This window comes from Pholcus phalangioides, unplaced genomic scaffold (assembly GCF_987345545.1).
Source record: "Pholcus phalangioides strain wild (caught in Gottingen) unplaced genomic scaffold, Ppha-v1.0 ptg000042l_1, whole genome shotgun sequence".
NCBI classification, from domain to species: domain Eukaryota; kingdom Metazoa; phylum Arthropoda; class Arachnida; order Araneae; family Pholcidae; genus Pholcus; species Pholcus phalangioides.
In genome coordinates this window covers 7698862-7719170 of record NW_028301628.1, presented here as the reverse complement: position 1 = coordinate 7719170, position 20309 = coordinate 7698862, and the positions used below count along the sequence as shown (strand labels likewise).

Genomic DNA, 20309 nt, shown 5'->3' with positions numbered 1-20309 from the left:
ACAAAAAAATTTATACTGAAGTGAGAAATATGTCACAGAGAAAAAATTGTCTGGAATACATTTTTTTAAAGGTAAACACCTTTGAAATAGACAAATGGACCTGAACCAGTGTTATGCAATTTTCTGTTTGAAATGGGTTCCTTTGAAGAATTTTATTGCTTTATTTTGTGAACAATTTTCAATGGCAGGAGTCTTACTGGTGAATCTTAAACACTATGGTTTTTTTTTCAATACGTTTTGCTAAAAATTTGAGTAGTTGAGCCCAGGTCTGTGATATAATTTACACTGATTTTTGTAAAATGAATTTCTTTTCCCCTTCACTTTTTTCCAGAGAAAAAGAAAGCCTACAGAAGAAAAAAGTTAAAGACAAAGTGTCTATATCTAAAGAGAAGTCGCCAGTTTTAAGCACAAAGGCTCAACGGCCTAGAGAAAAGTCACCAAGGCTAAGAGAAAAGTCTCCGAAGCTAAGAGAAAAATCTCCCAAGCTAAGAGAAAAGTCTCCGAAGCTAAGAGAAAAATCTCCCAAGCTAAGAGAAAAGTCTCCAAAGCTAAGAGAAAAGTCTCCGAAGGTAAGAGAAAAGTCTCCAAAGCTAAGAGAAAGGTCTCCAAAGCTAAGAGAAAAGTCTCCAAAGCTAAGAGAAAAGTCTCCCAAGCCAAGACAAATGTCTCCTAAATTGAAAGAAAAATCCCCAAAACTGGAAAAAGAACCCCCAGACCCTATTGAGAAGTCTCCAAAGGTAAAAGACAAAACCCAGAGGTTAAGGGAGAAGTCGCCGAAACCAAAGGAGCATTCACCAAAACCAAAAGAACGATCACCAAATCCAAAAATACGTTCGCCAAAACCTAAGGAACGGTCACCAAAGCTCAGAGATAAGTCCCCTAAAATAAAAGAAAGGAAGGATAGCATTTCTAACAAGCGAAGTGAAAGAATATCTAGGAGTCCAGTTAAATCGAGGAGTGTATACAGAACATCACCATCCTGCCGGAGCAGGTCTCCGGCAACTCATTTTCCTACTAGAGAATCATCTTTATCTAAAAGAGACTCTATAAGATCTCGATCTTCACCCAAGAGGATGCTTAGCCCAACTCAGAAGCCATATCGAAAATCACCAGAGAGAAACCATCGTCCACCTCCGTCCAGGCAATCTGAAAGTCCCAGAGAAAGAGCTCATAGAAGTACAGAACGAGGGAGGTATTCTTCCGGTGTTAATATTAAACATCATAGTTTAGAAGTTCACGGATCACATGTTCCATCAAGGCATGGTCATTCCAGGATATCGGAATCACCTTATGGGAGATCACTTGGAAGACATCTTAGTCCAGACAGAGGCAGAAGAAGGAGGTCTCAGAGCCCTATGGACTTGCGTGACAGAAAGAGGAGGAGAAGGTCATCAGAAGATAGAGCAAGAAGAAGTAGGCGTATTGATGAGCCTAGTAAATCAGACAGTCGGCAAAGGAAAAGTAGAAGGTAATCACCATTTTTTATTACTTATTTAACAGTTGAAATTTCAAATTCGTTTTTTAAGGGCATGAAAAAATATGCAATTGATATCTGTATTCATGATTTATTTCTCTCGCCGTTTAACAATCTTCTACGTAAGACTATTTTTTGAATAACATATTATTATGAGAGAATTTTGTTATGAAAACTGTGTCCATAGTTTTCAACTTCTGGCTGTTTATGTGAGAAACTTGTGTGGAAATTAAAAATAAGTAAATATAAAATATATGTTACTGCCATAGTCCAGCCAGTTCACAAATTGCCTGAGAGGTTTGGCCAAAGTTGGATTTTTAGGAATGACTAGTGTTTTTTTGTGCTTTGGCTGGTCAGCTCACGAAGATCCTTGGCCAAAGTTTGATGTACTGATATAAGACGGTCCAGTAGACAGCACTTTCATTTTTTTGTATCAGTGTGTGATACATGGCTATATATAAAAGCTATATTGGATCAGCTCCTTCAACTCAGAAACAGACCTATCACAAAAAAATAAAGATGATACTGTTTGTCCGCTGCTTTTCGAAAAAATCTGTGGGGGCAGAAGAAAAATCGTTACAGACTGTCGTGTCTTCCCAATCACTGACAGGTGGTCAAGGCTAGACTTTTGCACTGATAAGTACGTAACAAATTGCTGCAAATGCATAAATTGTGTTGTGTAATTTGAAAGTTCATGTAAGTTCACCTTGTTGCAAGAAGTGATGATATTAAATAAAGAATTAATAAATATGAAATATTTTTTCTCTTGAATTTTGAAAAAAAAAAAAGATTACTGCACCGTGACCACGATACGAATTGCTTTTTGTGCAAATCAATACAGAGATAATTATAGTGAGAGCTGTGACTGCTCTCTCCCCTCCCCTTGCCATGTTCGCAGTTGACAGAACAAATACAAAATTTGCCAACTTGGCGATGACCCTGAATCTCACTTTTGTCTTCTGACTTTGGCCAGGGAACTCCAGCCCTTTCGCAAACTGGCTTGCCAAAGCTCAAAATTTGCACATCAACCAGTCAATTTGCAATTTTCAGTGTTTGCGAACTTGCCGATTTTGAAATTTACCAATTTCTAGCTTTGGCTGTGATATATGTATGTAAAATAATTCAAAGCAAAATATAGTGCAATATGACATTGGGCCGAGGCATAAGCAGGACCCACTTATGGGAGACGGGGCACAAGGAGTCTTTTCCAGAGAAATAGAGTTGCCAACTTTTAAAAAGCATTTAAATTAACAAATTAATTAAAACATGTCACCTAATGGAAAACCTCGTCCCTCAATTTTTTTTTTTTTGAAAAAGATTTTTCGACTTCTTTTCATTGAGAACATCATACCTCACTTATTACAGCTTTAAAAAAAACATTGATCTGTTCTCTATAGAGAAAAAAATTAACATCTTTTGTGTGTTATTCAATGGGATGCCCCATACATTTTTTGCTTTTCTTGTAAAGTTCGGAAGAGTTTTTGATGTAAAAGGTTTTTATTTTTAATCTACTAGTATTTTCTTCTAATATTTTGATGTTAAAAAAAGGGGGAAGGTTCCCCCACCTGCCCATGTCTCTGATACAGGGTTCCTAGCAACCTGCAAAGTCGGGAACAAAAAAACTCAGGGAAAATTTAAAATATTTAGTAAAAGCCACAGCAAAAATTTGAAAAAAAAAATAATTGATCAAAATTGGATGAAATTTCTTTGAAGGCTCCAAAGCAAAATGTACCAAAAACTGCAATGAGTTTTACTGCAGAACAATCTCGGAGAAAATTTTAAGAAAACAGTCTTCTGTGTAGAAAAATTTGTTATAGAATTTTTTTTATGGCAGAACATTTTCAGTCATCTGTGGTCCTGTTGCAGAACAATGCAAAACATTCTGCTTTGTGGTGTGAAAGGAAGAAACCAAAACTTGAAAAGCTTTTGGAAGGTTACGATTTTGGAAATATATTTCTTTATTTTCAGGTGTTTTGATCAGGGAAAGTCAAGGAAATGATCAAACATATTTTGCTGGGAACTCTGAAATACAATATGCAACAAGTGTGTGCCTCAGCTAGGTGGCTGCATGAAAAGGCAGTTTCCTCCCTCCCCAAAGTTTTAAGGATTTCCTTAGAAAAATTAAAAATTCCAGATTTAGTCATTTCAAAATGCCAAAATCAATCATTGACATATCCAAGAATCAGTTCAAAATTTAGTTTCTTAGATAGGCCTATCCAATATTTTTATTTTTTTGATGGATTCTGGATAAATTATGTTTCCAATTCTGAAGACCTGTTACTAGTGAATGTGTTTTAAATTTTATAACCTATTTGTAATTTTTTTAAGTGATGTAAGCTTTTTTTTTGCCTGCTCCCATCTTTTTCTGGTGAAGTGCATGCTACAGATAATAACACATAAAAGTCATATTCATATACTTGCAATTGCTGATGTGCTTATGCACATACACACAGACACAATGAAAGTTTCAAAAGGAAGACTATCATAGAGCACCATAAAGAAAGACATTCATTTGTCAAATCTAGCAAGAGATGTCAAAGATAAAACAGAATTGTTTTCTTGAGTGTTGAAGAACAAGAATCACAAGCTTTTGTGAAAATGGCATAAATAATGCATGAATAGCTATTGTTTACCTTTTTTTTTATAGTCATAAAGAATCTGCGTCTTCCAGAGACCAAAAACACAAAGGAGACAAATATAAAGACAGTCTTTCTGAAGGGCAAACCACACAGCATGATGACCCTTCTTCCTCAGAGCAGTATGTATTTTTTTAGTTTATTGGTATTTTATAATGATTTATTTTTATTTCATCACTAAAAATATTATAATCCTCTGTTAACATGAGAGTAAAATCTTGATTCTTGTACAGAACATGGCCTTTATAGCCCTTATACTGATTAAGAAATTGAAAAAAAAAAAAAAACGTTAATACTCCTGGTCCTTGGTAGCAAACCTTCAACTGTCATATTTTGGAGGAACAATTCTTTTAGTAGTAGAGGCACAGTACAAAATGAATAGGGTTGTCAGATGCCTTTTGTGCCTACATAGGATTCAATGTCCTAATTAAGATGGGGGAAGGGTGCATTGCATTGTACATTGATGAATTATTGAATGAGTCTCAGGTGTCTTAATCCCTGTGTTTCTAGTGCCAATGTTAATCAGCACAGATGAAAAAATTTAAAGTTCAGTGACTTGAGTTTTTAACTTTAACTTGCTTATTTATTAGCCATTGTGAAAAATTTTATTAACTCAGTATATATCCAAGATCTCCATTATTAATAATGGTTGATCATTGATGAAGATCTTAGCATTTGCAATCAGTGTGTTTTCACATTCTGTTTTCCACCATGCCCCAGTGATTTTGTAGTCACGATAATTCAATTATAAAAATTTTAAATATTGAAATGCTGTGTACTATGCATCCAATAATAGTTTGGAGTTTGGGGCTGCAGGTTGTAATACAGTAAAACCGTGATATAACACTATTCTGCATACCAAGAAAAAATATTGCTGTAGAGGGATTATCATCACGTGCCATCAAATTTATGCTACTGTTGGCATCTTTTCTAAATCATTGCTAGCTAAAAAAATTCACTTTTAAGTATTTATTTACCACAAAAAATTTTCAATTTATTACTTTATAAACAAAATTGAATTGTGTGTACTGCTCTTGTAAAGAGATCATTGTAATACATTTTAGTGTAGTAGCGACACGAAAAATTTCATAAAAACTTTCGGTGATCAGGTGGTATTAAATATCAATATTATTAGACGTCTTCAAAAGAACTGAAATATGTGACAGGAGTTAAAAATATATATTAAAGGATATATTTTTTGAGATAAATACAAAATATTGTTGTTGTGGTTTCGAAATCCCCTACAAAATATTGTTATACAGGGGTTTACATCAGTAAAGTACATATGTATATCATTGTATTGAGAGGAGTTCAAAGTTAGAGTTTATGATTCTAAACAAGATTTTAAAAAATATCATTGTAGAGGGATTTATTGCTATATTGAGTATTGTTGTCGTGAGGTTTCACTGTAGTTATAGTATACCACTGGGCTTGAAAAATTGCGAAAAATGTAGGCATAAGTCAAATTCCCTAGGAGCCAGCCATATTTTTTTAACAAGGAAAAACAATTTGAAGTAAACTTTTATCTCTCAGATTTTCCTGGACTTCATGACTTCCTATCTGTGGTAGACATGCTGCCATAAATTCTGAAAAATTTGTCTTCTTCAGACTTTGGTTCAGTTATTAAACATAGAAAATTTAGGTGCCAATACAAATTTGTTAGTCGTCATAGTGACTTAGCATTTTCCGAGCCTTGTACACTAAACTATATTGTTTACTTTTTTCCTTTGAGTTTTCAGACCTTTTTTAAATGTTTTTATAAACAGAACGATATCTTCAATAGAGTCTGTTAATGTGTTTCCTCTATTCGTTTCAGGGATGTAGCTGACATTGAATTTAATGAAGATGAAGAGGATGAAGAATTGGTGATACAGAGAAGACGGGAGCAGCGACAAGAACTGCTGAAGGTAAAAATTGATGACTTGCATTTAAATTTTGCTTTTTATGTAAATTGCTCTTATGATTACTTTTACATTGGGTCCAGGAAATTCATGCCAAATGCATATTGACGTAAATGGTGACATGTGTATGTAAATATTTCACCTTAGATTATGAAAGGCAACAACAATTTGGACGATAGCAAATTACAAAAAAAATAATGATTTAGTATTATTATTTGCAAAATTTTGTATAAACCTTTGATTAGATTCTTCACATAATTTTTTCTTGGAGTGTCCAGGGCGATTTTTAAAATCACATTTTCTCTGGTCACTGAAATTTTGTGATTAATCCTCAAATTCTCCTATGACTTTTGGACAATGGAAACAGGAGTAGATTGTTCAATCAGTTTTGATGACCTGCTCTGCTTTATAGTTCTTAAAATGACATACCACTGTATTTTATACCTTATATTGATATCTCAACCGACAAAGATAATTCATTCCAGAATTTCATTTGTTAGCCGAAATTTGATTTTCCTTAGGTTTATATGAAAAAAATTTTAATTCATTCTAGAAACAGCTTAAAATTTAAAGATAAGTTTTATAAAACACCAAGAAGCACTGTAAAAAATTCAAATATTGACTGAAGGATGAGATAAATAACTTCACAATTGGATGAAGGAGAATTTAAAGAAAATAAAAAAAATTAACATTTTTATTTTACACCATGTGTGCTATGCTATTACTACTACTACTATGCTATGCAGTTAGGTTCATGAGCCATTGTGACGAAAAAAGTGTGTGAGGTAGTGTGCTATGTGATATAGTTAGCCCATTTTCTCTCACACACATGCAGATGGACAAGATAAGCTCCAAGAATGTCCAGACTGTTCAGTTTGGTATTAAGAATCTTGCCATTTGCACTTAAACCATTCAATTCTAAGGCTGTTTTTAACCCATTAATGCCGGTTGGTATGAAAATTTGCCATTCTAAATTTTAAATTTTTTCTTTGCCAATAAATGGTGGAAGTGGTTCCACTCATTATTTTTTGTTTAAAAAAAATCAAAGCTGTCGTTTATGGGTTAAATACATTTTCTCTAACTTGACTCTTTAATTTGCAGGCATTGAAATATCCCAAGGAGAAAGTTTTTGAGGGGTTATATTAAGTAAATGAGGTACCCTGAATATGCTATTATATGCAAAAAAAAATGTATTGTCAATATTTAAAAAAATATGGGATGTTGATCTTCGGGAAACACTATAATATGATTTACATAGATTTTTGAATAACATAAAAATGTCATTTATTGTTTGCCAACTTAATTTTCTATCATTGTTGAAGACTGCACAGCAATGAATCCTCCACACAAACTTCATGAACAGCTCGCAAGTAAAAATCAAATGTATAGGAGTTGCTTGGAAGTACCAATACTGTAACCAGCTCAAAATATACAATGCCTTCAAAAAAAAGAAACTCTTATTTCTTAAAAGCAACGCTGCTAAGTAAACAGTTAATCATTCATTTAACATGAAATGTGTCAATCTTTCTGGAAGGGAAAGAGAGGTGTATTTGAAAAATGATTCCAGGGTGGGAAGTTAATCCGGCTCGAGATACTTACTCATTGCATCCATTTTGATTAGCACAGAAATTTAGCTCATGAAGTGGCTGTTTTATCTTAGCTCATGCATCTGTACTTAAAATATGTTAATTAGTCGAATGCGCATTCATTTGCAGAGACAGAAAAATATAGAAAAAAATCGTTAGCCAAAAAATTTGTAAGCTGAGGAATAGCTGTATCAGAATGTCAATTTTAATAAATTATGTTGTAGTAATGAGGGGATATTGTACATATAAATTCTTTATATGCATATTATTACATGTATATAAAGTTTCCTGAAAATCATAATTTTTATATTCATGCTTCATTAATCTTTTTAAGCGTCTGGGTGTTGAGTCTCGTCCGACTAGCAGTGGGATGTCCACGCCTGGACAATCTGACAGTGGAACAGATTCTCCAGATTCAGCGATCATTGGTGATCAGGTCAGAATAACTTGTTTTATACTGCATTAGAATCCCTGTAATCTGAAAATGCACTTAATTTGAACAGCTTAAAATAAATAAATAATAAGGGCCAAGGTAAAGATTGGTGGAAAGAATCCACCCCATGCGCGTTACATTTTTAGCAGCATTATGAGCATCCATACAAAGCCATGATGAAATCTATGGTCCCTAATTGCCATTAGCATCTCTACAAGCATGCTAAAATAGACATTAATTCACAATGATGAGTCATCATGAGGCTCAGGCATAAAGGAATGCAGGTTGTGTTCTTATGAGCTCCATTAGCATTCTCTATCTCTCATTCAGTATCATCTCTTGGAAGAAAAAAATAGAAATAAAGAAACTAGGTTTTTTGTTAATAGAATTATTGGAGATATTGCCTCAGTATAGAGCTAATTAGATCCTAACTCAGGATCCCAAGCTGCAGGTGGGGAGGGGTACAAATGATTGAATATTTCTATTGATACATATGTACAAGATCATTGCCGTACGCAGGGGGGGGGGGGACAAGATGTATAAATTGAGGTCAAAGGATTTTTTTTCAGATGGTGCTTGAATTCTGGCATCCCTACAGCATTGATTACTTATCTAATGTAAATGAAAAAATAGGGACACATCTATTTTTTTCAATGATTTTCAAATTAATTCATGTTTGAAAGATACGTCTCTATAATTCAAACTTTTCACTCATGCAAACATAGCTCAGTCTCAATTAGTTCCAGTTATTTGAATATTATTATAATACAATTCAATAAAACCTATGTAAGACTGCCTTGATTAAATCATTACATAATTAATAATTTTAACTGATAGGCCCATAAATGAATCCAAGCCAACATTGGCAAAAATTTCTGTTATTGGATAGTCTAATTTAATAACTTAAAAAAAAAAATTCAGAGACATATCTGATTCCTGCTACGAATGTACACTATGGGTAATCGAGACTAACTAAATTAGTGAAGTGATAAAAGTTTTTAATTTGCTTTATTGCATATTAGGTTGCAGCAAATTTCCTAGCTGAACAAGATGAACAATCTAATGATTTTGAAGCATCGGTTATGGACAAACGTAAAATAATGGGGCTGCAAGAATCCACTGAAAATTCAAATGAAAGTGAGTGTCAATAAAAATGTTTTTAAAGATAATTAAAATTTGTATTGTGGTACCTGATTTAAGAATGTGCATAACATAAGATACAATTTATTTTAACAAATTATTTTTTTCTTTGAATTTCTAGCTGCAGCTGAAAAAAAGAAAAAACTGGATATGTTTTCAGAAGCTGACAATTTTTGTCATGATTTGGTATGTATTTAAATCATGAAATTTCATTTAATTGCTTAATTTTTTTCTTTGATGACTATTGATATCAATATCATTGAATAGGTTAGGTACAATGTTTAAATTTTTTATGTTTGACCACTTTAAAATAGCATACCTATAACACTTCAAATTAGCTAAACATCTTGATCACTTTTTTTCTGTCAAGTTTACTAGCTTATTTACAACTGTAAGGAAAAAAAGATCGGAATTAGAACAGTCATTGCATATAATGACTATTCTAATTTTTTTCTTTTTTGCTCTCAATTAAATGACTAATGCATAGGTGCCAATTCCCAGACAATTCCAGAAGTTTTGATTTTTAAAAATCACATGTCACGTGACTTAATATTTTGCTGCCAGAAAAACACATACAAATAAAGGGAAAAATTGGTATTTTTGAGGGACTTTATGACTAATTTCCCTGGGACATTCCTGTATTTTCCCATAATTATGGCTATCCCAACCTTTTTCCTATTTTTCCAGCAAAGCCCAGTTGAGTTTTCCCTCTTGAAATGACATAAAATCACCACTATAAAGACAAATATTTATCTGATATATTTATCATGCTATGGTTTTTTGATAGAATTAATTTCAATCCATTACTTCACCAAACACCAACTCCGACCATATCACTATATTGAAATTTAATGCCATCAATGAGATGGGTTGGAAATGAAGGCGCTATCTATCTGTGGTCGCCCCAAGCTCATTAGGGAAAATATCTTATCTATATCCTCCCTCGGGTTTGAACCTGGGACCATGACAGCGACCTTCACGGTGGTAGATGAGCATCTTGCCACCACACCACTCAGGCCCATCCATTGTCATTTGTGGTGGTGTTTTATTTGCTATCATTGATTTTAACAATAATTGGCAACTTAGCTTTTTCTTGGCAAAAATTAAATTTTTCCCATTTTTGAAATCCCAATTTCCTGTATTTTCTCTGAGAAAACATGGTCAGCCTAAGATTAAACTGGGAGGTTTCTTTTCAGGATTTTTAGGGATTTTTCTATAAAAGTATGAAAAATCAGGAGAATTTTGTTTCCGATTGTGAGATTTTTTTAATAAGACCAAAAAAAATTAGAATGCTAGCGGGTAAATAAGAAACATTTGCACCTATGACATGTTTTGGTGACAACAGCTTAATTGACTGATCATAATTTGAAAGATTTTGTTTTTTTCTTTCCATAGAGTCCAAGTACTAGCCGCATGATTCGTGCTGCGGCTCAAGAAAATCCAAATCTGTTGGATAACTGGGATGATGCAGAAGGATATTATCGTAAGATTTTCTATGATATTTCACCTACACTGTAGCAAAAAGTAACTGCTTTGAGGTTGCACACTAGCCCCCAGTTTGGAAAAATCGATATTAATATGGCATATACCAATATTTCATAGATCAACATTTATATTTTACACAGACTTTTATTTCATTTGCAATTTTCTCTGAACTGTATTTCATTTGCAATTTTCTCTGAACTGTATTTCATTTCTTCCTGTGCCTTTTTTAGTAGCCTATCTTCTGTTTGTGTATTTTGAGTGTCCCAATGAAAAATTTACAAGAAATATCTTGAGATTTTTATATTGTGATGATTGGGGGGGGGGGGGGAAAGCAGGGCCGCAACTAGATGCTTGGTCAGCTGGGGGAAGCATGGAGCCCCCTCATAATGTTGAAGGAGAGATTAAAGAGTGAAATTTGTGCCCCCTCTAGTATGGCTCCTGGGGCACCAGACCCGCCTGCACCCCCCCCTAGTTGCGGCCCTGGGAGGAAGACATAATTAAATGTGAATTTTAATCTCCTTTTTTTATCTTATTATTTCACTCATCAATTACAATTTGAAATTTCATTGTTTTTTAATTTGCGCTTTTTCCTAACTATCTTGCATTTAGAATTCTGTAACTTTTTTTCACTATCATATACACAAAAAGTCAGAATTAAATTATTAATTTCAATTTGTTTGAAGGTGTTCGCATTGGAGAGGTACTCGATAATCGTTATACAGTATATGGATATACTGGCCAAGGAGTGTTCAGTAACGTGATCAGAGCTCGAGATATGGCCAGAGGTAACCAAGATGTTGCCATTAAGATAATTCGAAACAATGAAGTTATGTGAGTATAATTTTTTAATATATAAATTTAAATAATGTGCTAGGATTTTATTTTTTCAAATTATCTTGCTTTAACTCATTTTTCTGTTGCTTTTTCTTTTTTATTTTAAGGCACAAGACTGGATTGAAAGAATTGGAAATGCTTCGTCGATTAAATGATGCTGATCCTGATGACAAATTTCATTGCCTGCGTCTTTTTCGCCATTTCTTCCACAAACAGCACCTATGTCTTGTTTTTGAGCCATTGTGGTAAGCTTATTTCTTCATATTTTGCAAGTTTTTCATTTTTGCTTACATAAGTTTTTGAAAGCTTATTTGAAAGAAATCTTTTTGCCTATAATATCTTGTATAATATTTGATATAACATTGTGAATTAACAAGTAAATATCAGCTGCAAATATATACATTTTTGAAGTATCTGTTTGTTACTGTACCAATTTTTATATTATATTAAAATTCTATTTTCTTTCCAAGTATGAATTTGAGAGAAGTACTTAAGAAATATGGTAAAGATGTAGGCCTTCACATCAAAGCAGTCCGTTCATACAGTCAGCAGCTATTTCTGGCATTGAAACTGTTGAAGAGGTGTAATATTTTACATGCTGATATCAAGCCTGATAACATTCTGGTATGAAATTTAATGTTTTTCTGGATAAATATATTGTTTTATCTGCTTGTCTTTTAGACAACTTTTTCTTAATTCTTGGGTCATTCTCATTTTGTCCTGCATTTAGTGAATCAAACAGAAAAAGTTTTGTGTTTCTGAAGTGAAATATTGGCTGATTTTTTTTAAATTTAAAAATTGCCACTTTCAGTACACAATATTTTTTGGGAGGAAAATTTCACTATAAGGAAATGGCTATGAGATAAACAAAAATAAAAATCCAGTTTGTTTCAGATCTAAACCCATTACAATACTTGAAATAAATGCATTTTAGGGTTCAAAGGGGAGTTTTTAAACATCTGTGTAAGGATAAAACAAATACAGTTATGAATGAGATCTATAGGTATGCTTAAAATACATGGAATCAAACTTTTCTCATATCTGAGAAACCACTTACTGATCAATGTTGTGCACTTTACAAAACATTCCTCTTGAAAATTATAGGAATGCTAGTTATATAAATTAGGGATTTGATTTATTTGGTTTTCATCTTTGAAAATCAGCAGGGTGTCTACCATCACGGAAAAGTTATGAAGTCCCGGAATGAGAAAAAGGCCACAGAAGTCCCAAAAAAGTCACAAAATTTTTTGAGTCACAGATTTTTTGATTCTCCAGAGATTTTTTTCCCCCAAAAAATCTAGGCTCCGGAGGAGCTGTGGCATTCAAGATTTGTTTCTTCTCTCAGTTTTTATTCTTGCTTTTTTTGCCCCATAGAGATGGGTGGGTGAGTAGCACAGAAAAGAACAATGCCAATGTGTAGCCACCTACACATTGGGGCAGGCATTATATGGGTGAGGCAAAAAAGTTATTTAGACTGGATGAACAAAAAATAACTTTCTTTACTTGTCCAGACCTTTCAACATCTGTAATATTCCCCCTAAAGCGGTGTTCTGACAATCCTGTGATAATTTCTAGAGGAGGAGGAGGGGGAACTGTAATAGACCATGGCCGTAGGGAGTCTTCTTGGAAATAATATTGGTTTTCCATAGAAAGGACATGACCTTACCCCCATATCAAGGAGCAGGGCTGTTGGATCTTTGTCAGGTCCTCAAGCCAGAGTTTCACTGGGTAGGTCTGCTGTAGTGAATTTATGGAATGAAAAAACAGTAGTGATGATTATCCCGAGCCTTATAGGGCTGCAGCCCTGTCGGCCCCATCCTTGTGGGGGCCAGGTGAAAGGCCACAAATTTTTTCCCCGTGAAGGAAGAAAAATGTTTTTTAAATTATCCATTTTTTTTATCGCATTGATCTTTACCGACTAGCTATAGCGAATGAGGAAATTGTACAGTATACGCATGCGACAGAATGAGACCATTCAAGAGAAGACAGACATCAAACTTGTTCGCCATTAATTGTGTTACAACACAACATTTAGGCTGAATTTAAATGAGTACCACAGTGCTTCCAAAAGTGTGTGTCGCGGCTCTTAGGAGTGTTGTGGTGGGCCAAAAATATTGATTTGGGCTCCTATTTATGCTTTGAAGTTGTTCTTTTATATGGTGAAAATATCTGTCAAACTTTTTGAAAAGCCGTTGATGAATTATGAATTACGCAAGTGAGGCAGCTGACAAAAGAGAACCATTGGAATGCAGTGGAAAGCTTGTGATCTAGACTGACACCTAGGCAAGATGATGGAGCACATAAAACAAGTGTACAATATTGGACTTCGAAAAACGTGAATAGAAAAAGAAATATGTGAAATCCGTTGTTCGGAAGGGCCCTTGGTTGGTCTTGTGCAGTGTTTCTCAACTGTCTGGCGCTGGCATCCGCCAAACCGGGCCATGAGTGGTTTATTGTTTCATTTTTACCCATTATTCTTGTATATGCCCAGGCCTTCCAATCAAGAAAAAGAAATCAACCGTGCTGCCACAGGATTCCAAAGGTGAGAATCACTGGTTTAGTGGCCCCACATCTTGCAGTAGGGCTCCCTAAGCTGAGATCTTTGGCGGGCTCAGGTCAAATTTTTCACGGGGCCCCTTTATAGTGAATTTATAGTGTGAAAAAACAAATATATATGAGAATTATCTCATTTAGGGTCCCCAGGCTGGAACCTTATCACCCCCTTACTGTGTTTCCCTCCTAATTGGAAAATCGGCCACACAATCTTTGTACCTTTACATGATGGTTTCGGCTCTCATGTAAAAGAAAAGTTTCTTGTCTAATTTTTTTATTTTACCTGTGGCAATACTTTTTGTTTGCGCACGGTAATGCAATCAGTGAAGAAATAGAGTCATTCGTGGACATTCTATTTTGTAAAAATTCTATTATGAAAAAAATTCTTTTTTTTTAAAAATTCACTTGCATTCCCTCTTTCATCAAGACCCTCTATTTTATTAACCCAAACCCCTCAGGTGGTTGCTACTCTCAGTTGGAGAACCACTGATCTAAGAAAACAGTCCAGCATGGCTTATTTTGTCAAATGCAGGGCTCCCACTCGTCCTACTTTTTGGTAAAACGTCCCACTTTTGTCCAGATTTTCTTACTTTTTTAATGAAATCCTGTCAACAAAATTTGTATAATTGATTTCAATTGAAGAGGGAATCATGGATGTAGTGCCAAATAATACAAATGAAGTAGATTGCGCAATTAATGATTCTGCCAAAGCAGAAATTTCATTGTTTTTAAGTTTATTTGGGGGCGGAATGTATGTGGACCATTTGGGGGTTTACTAATTTTTCATTTCCTTAGTTTGAGGGTTCTACAAGTAGAGTAGTCGTTAATAACTTCTGCCTGGGTGAAAAAAAAATTTGTATTTACTCTTTACTTCATGGTCATGGACAGTAACTAACATTCACCGTTTAAAATAGTGGTGCACATTTTGTGTATAGTGAAACAACAGTTTCACTATAACAAAGCAGTTAGGTAAATAAACCAATTCTAGGTTTTATGATTAGCAATAGCATTCAATTGTCTTCTGAATTTTTACAGCATGCAGAGGCATAACCAATATTTACAATGCTCAAGTAAAGAGCTGGAAATGAAAGTGCTTCATTTTTCAAAATGATTACATTACTTTACCGCACATCAACTCCATTCATATATCACCATACGGCAATTTCCAACCAGGGACGTTGGGTGGGAAATGAAGGCACCATCTATTGGTGATCGCTCCAGGCTTAGTAGGTAAAGAACTTATTTCTGATGTTCTTCCCTGATTCGAACCCATGGACTTTGATGGTAACCTTCATCGTGGAAGATGAGCATCTTACCACAGCGCCACTCGGGCAAAATGATTAAACTGGCATTGAACACTAAACTTTAAGCAAATTCTTTTAAAAAGGGATGGACAACGTAGTAAAACCATTTGGTTCACCTTGACATATTTATATCTGACCTTTTTTGCAATTTATATGTTTTGTACTATGCTTTTGGAGCATCATTCTTAAAAAATTTACATATTTTCATAATTTGCTGTGTGTATTGTCAAAGAGAGTTGACAGACTGGACTGTGGAAGACTCCCAAAAAAGAATGTAATATATTGTGAGAAGAGCAGCAAAGAATTATCTGTGGTTGCTAAGACCCTATTTTGGTTTGGTCAAAAATTGTTTTTTTAACCCAGTCATTTCTGTCATTTTGCTTTGGCTCGAGTCAAATCTTATAGGGTACTGAAATAATGCTATTAAAAAAAAATTCTAGGGATTTTTTTTTATTATGCTATGATTATTTTGACTAAGAGACCCCCCCCCCCATCCGACTTTTTCTAATTTTTTGAGTGAGAGCCCTGCGAATGGTCACAGAAAAGTCTCCGAAAAGTCAGAATTTTGCTTTTGGTATTTGGTACACCCTGATCAGTTATGATATGCTAAGATCTGAGTTTAGCTGTATATCCACATGACGATTGGTTTGTTTCTTAGGTTTTTATCATTTTAATTACCTTAGTTTTGATTTTTTTTATTAGAACTTTTTTTTTCCCAATCCATTCTACTGTCTCTTTCTTTTGATTATCCCAAAAAACTTTATTGAAAGATAAAATAGATTAAGTCTTATGCTCATATATATATCTTTCAGTACATTATTTGTCTCTAACGTAGAGGAAAAAAATATAAATTTAAAGTTTTTTTTGTGATAATACGAGCAAATCATTTGACAGCTACAAATGTCATGAGAGTAAATCTCGAGCTAGAAATTATATATCGAATGTATTTGGTGGGGGGGGGGGGGGAGATAGAAAATTGAAACTCAGAGAGAGAGAGAGAGAGAGAGAGAGAGAGAGAGAGAGAGAGAGAGAGAGAAATTGGGATAACACTGTGATCACACAAATATATTTATCTCTGATAATGTTACCTGATTTTTATCTTAAGTAAATGCATTTCTTTTCACAATATCTTGAAGGTTAATGACAGCAAGTTGGTACTGAAACTTTGTGATTTTGGATCAGCATCTCATGTTGCAGAAAATGATGTCACACCTTACTTGGTCAGTAGGTTTTACAGAGCTCCAGAGATAAGTAAGTAGATACATAATTTTTTCTTTGATTAATTATTTTGCAAGAGTTCATAGGTACTCGTATTAAAAAATATCATTCTTTAAGGAGTGGAAGGTTATAAAACAAAAAAATCAAGAACATTAGAAACACATTTGATTTGAACAGTGTGTAAATAAAACTCTTACCTGAAAACTCTGCACTGAAACCTATTTACCAGTAATTGATGAGCTATCTCACACTGGACCTGAAGCTTTGTGGTTTCGTATTGAAATCCCCCCCCCCCTCAACTCTTCAATTGCTGAATCATCTATGAGCAATCAACTATTTATTGTAAAAATTAAATTTTTGAATAAAAACACCAATGTGACTTGAAAAACTTTAATGAAATTTGTATGTATACAGAAAATGATTCCTCAGCCTTCATTTCCAACCCATCTCATTAATGGCAGTAAATTGCAATATAGTGATATGGTCAGAGTTGGTGTTTGGTGAAGTAGTAGCCCTGATATTTTGGAAAGTTGATTTTTGAATGGAATATTTTATCCTATATTTTATCCTTACCTTCCACTTACTGAAAATTCAAAGCAAGCCTACAGTATGAAAAGGTATGGCATTTTTCAAGTGGGTTTAGTTACGTATTTTTATGATGTTGTTAACCTAGGCTTGTGGAAAGAAATGTGTTGGGAACAATTAATACTAATAAGGATTAACAATTAATAAAAGCTTCAAAAGTTATGTTCATTCATTTATCATTTCTTGGCCTTTTTGCTATGATCAAAGTGTCTTCATTTCATTCATGAAAATTTCATTTAAGGAGTAATACCCTGAAGATACATGATAGGTGGAACCGACAATAAGTTCTTTAGTCAGGGGTAAAGTTTTTTCTACAAATGTATTAAATATTAATTGATTGGGACCACATTTTACCAAAAGTGTCTTTTTTGCAAAAAATTATTATTGAAATAACAACTATTTCTACATATCGTATTGTAGCATGAAAGAGAAAGTTATTTCTAATGTCAAACTGCTTCATAAAATTCAACAGACTTGTTTTGCAACGCAGAAAATGTAGCCCCCAGGTCGACAAAGTATTTGCCTAATGCACCAAAGGATGTTCAGAGGTGTCACAAGTTTGATACTTGATTCGTACTTGTCAGAATCTTTCCTGATGCGGAGGTACAACAGAAACAGTACTAAGATTACAGCAGTGCACTATGCTACCACAGGAACCTCCCCATCACCTGAGCAGTTAGTGCAACAACCTCTCAGCAAGATGTATGAAAAAAAAATTGGATGCTACCGTTCAGACTCGGAAATAAACTGTAGGTCCCAATCTGATTAGTCCTTGTGCGCAAAACATGACACCTTATGTACAGTGAATGCTCTTTGAATGTTTAATAACACCTCTTTCCTTCCATTAATCAAAGTAAGCTGTGATTAGATACAAGAAAACAGTTTTCACCAATAAGCTGAAATTAATTAAGAGTGGGAAAAGGAAGTTGATATGGTATAAATTTGAATACTAAACATCACTTTCATAATAATTTTTATAAGATTGGCAATAATGTTCTACCTAGGAGGGGGGGGGGGTCTTCAATGCATGAGCCATTGGCCCTACCAAGCTCTTTGGTAACGTGTGTAGTTGGCCTCATTAAGATATTAAATTTGAAGGTTTTAACAACTGCCTTTTGCGAAGATTGAATTTTTTTTGGAGAGAAAAAATTCAACTGCCTTTGCCGGGAATCAAACCCACGTCCTTTCATTTTCCAGGAGAATGCCCTATACACTAGACTATGAAGGCAACGAATCTCTCAATCTTTCCTTGGAGCTTGTGTACACTGAAAGGGACCATACATGGATGGCTAGACCTAATTCAGGCCAAGCTCACACTGCTGACACTGTCGCCAGATGGTGACTTACGCAAGGATGACATCACTCTCTGCTACCATACAAAGGGTTTTTTTTTTAACAACTGGCTGTTGCAAAGATGGAATCATGTACAGTCCCTCTCAGTGTACACCTCCAAGGAAAGATTAAGAGATTCGTTGTCTTTGTACTGTAGTGGTCTAGGGCATCCACCCAGAAAGTGAAGGGATGTAGGTTTGATTTCCCACAAAAGGCAATTGAATTTTCTTTTTCCAAAAAAAATCTATCTTCGCAACAGCTAGTTGTTAAAAACCTTTGTATTGTAGCGGAGAGTGATGTCATCCTTGCATGTTAAATTTGGCTTGCACTGTTTCAATAATTGAAGGTTATCTAGTTGAAGGTTATTATCCGCTCAGGATATAAAATGGTGACTAAAATTGAAAACTGTAATTGCAGTTCTGAAATCATATTTTTTAAGTTCTAGCGAAACTTTAATCTATTAGCTTTTTTTCCCCAGTTTCTCAAAAACCTGTTAAGCTTGATTATCATTCTATATAATTTAGCTCTTTACGTGGTTTTTGGTCCGCAAGTCATAGTTTTCACGGGGGACTCTGTAGTGAATTTTATAGCCATGAAAAAACAAACCAACACCCCCCCCCCCCACAGCAAAGGAAGAAAGTTGTTTTATCTTTAATAATTATCATCCTTTTTTAATCGCATCTATCTTTATCGACTAGCTATAGTTAATGGCAAAATCTTACAGTATACTCTTGTGACAGAACGAGAGAGTTCAAGAGAAGACAAACATCAGACTAATTTGCCGTTAATTGTGTTGCGACGCAACATTTATGCTGAATTTGAAGGAATATCACAGTGTTTCTAAAGTGTGTTGCTTTGCTGCTCCTAGAGCGTTGTGACGAGCCGAAAATATTGATTTGTGCACCCATTTATGCTTTGAAGTGGTTCTTTTATATAGGAAAATATCTGCCAAACATTTTGGGTGGGCCGATGATGAACCATGAATTATGCAAAGGAGGCAGCTGTCAAAACAGAACCATTGGAATACAGTGAAAAGCTTGCGATCTAGACAGGCAAATAACAAGCTTCTAATATCGGACTTCGAAAAATGTGAATGGGAAAAGGAATGTGTGAAATCCGCTTTCGGAGGGGCTCTGGGTTGGTTTAGTCGAGGCTGGTCGTGATTCTTCCCCCCCCCCCCCTACTCCAGTAAGATGGGAAAAATTAACATCACAAAGGCCCCTGTCTATTGCAGTGTTTCTCAACCGCCAGGACCTGACATTGGCCAAACCGGTTTAATGTTTCATTTTTACCCATTTATTTCCCATTAATTGTGTGTATGGCTGGGCCTCCCAATCAAGGAAAAGAAATCAACAGTGCTGCAGGATTCCAAAGGTTTGAACCATATCCTGCAGTAAAGCCCCTAAGCCGAGATTTTTAACGGGCCTCAGCCTGATTTTTCATAGGCCCCGTATAGTGAATTGATAGTGTGAAAAAAAAAAAAAAATAAATTGAAAATTATCTCAGGTTCTCTGGCTTTTGTCAGCCCCCTACTGTGCTTCCTTGTGCGGGTGAATGGGGCATTGACTGTCGGAATTGAAAAATCGGGCGAATTATGTTTGTACCCTTACATGATGGTTTTGGTTCTTATATATAAGAAACGTTCCTTTTAATTTTTCTATTTTACCTTTGCCCATATGTTTTGTCTGCGCCCAGCAATGCAATCAGTAGCGAAATGTACTCATTCGCGCACATTCTATTTAGATGGCATTTTCTTCTGATGTGCATCACTGCTGATTTCGACATTCGGCGCTGATCGTTGAACCGATTAAACAAACTACTCGATCAC

At 34.7% G+C, this 20309-nt stretch overlaps 1 protein-coding gene across 6 annotated transcripts in view; it reads left to right on the top strand.

The window, feature by feature from the left end:
• Prp4k (Pre-mRNA processing factor 4 kinase) overlaps positions 1-20309 on the top strand; it is a 44951-nt gene that overhangs the window by 11621 nt on the left and 13021 nt on the right. For all 6 annotated transcript variants that reach the window (XR_016195711.1, XR_016195713.1, XR_016195710.1 and 3 more), the window contains exons 3-13: positions 332-1468; positions 4122-4232; positions 5927-6017; positions 7932-8033; positions 9053-9167; positions 9292-9356; positions 10566-10653; positions 11339-11486; positions 11597-11734; positions 11960-12113; positions 16483-16597. Coding sequence is in view for 1 of the 6 variants with exons in the window: in XM_089254874.1 (XP_089111000.1) it covers positions 332-1468; positions 4122-4232; positions 5927-6017; positions 7932-8033; positions 9053-9167; positions 9292-9356; positions 10566-10653; positions 11339-11486; positions 11597-11734; positions 11960-12113; positions 16483-16597 (2264 nt within the window). In the remaining 5 variants the exon portion in view is untranslated. The remainder of the gene's footprint in view (positions 1-331; positions 1469-4121; positions 4233-5926; positions 6018-7931; positions 8034-9052; positions 9168-9291; positions 9357-10565; positions 10654-11338; positions 11487-11596; positions 11735-11959; positions 12114-16482; positions 16598-20309) is intronic.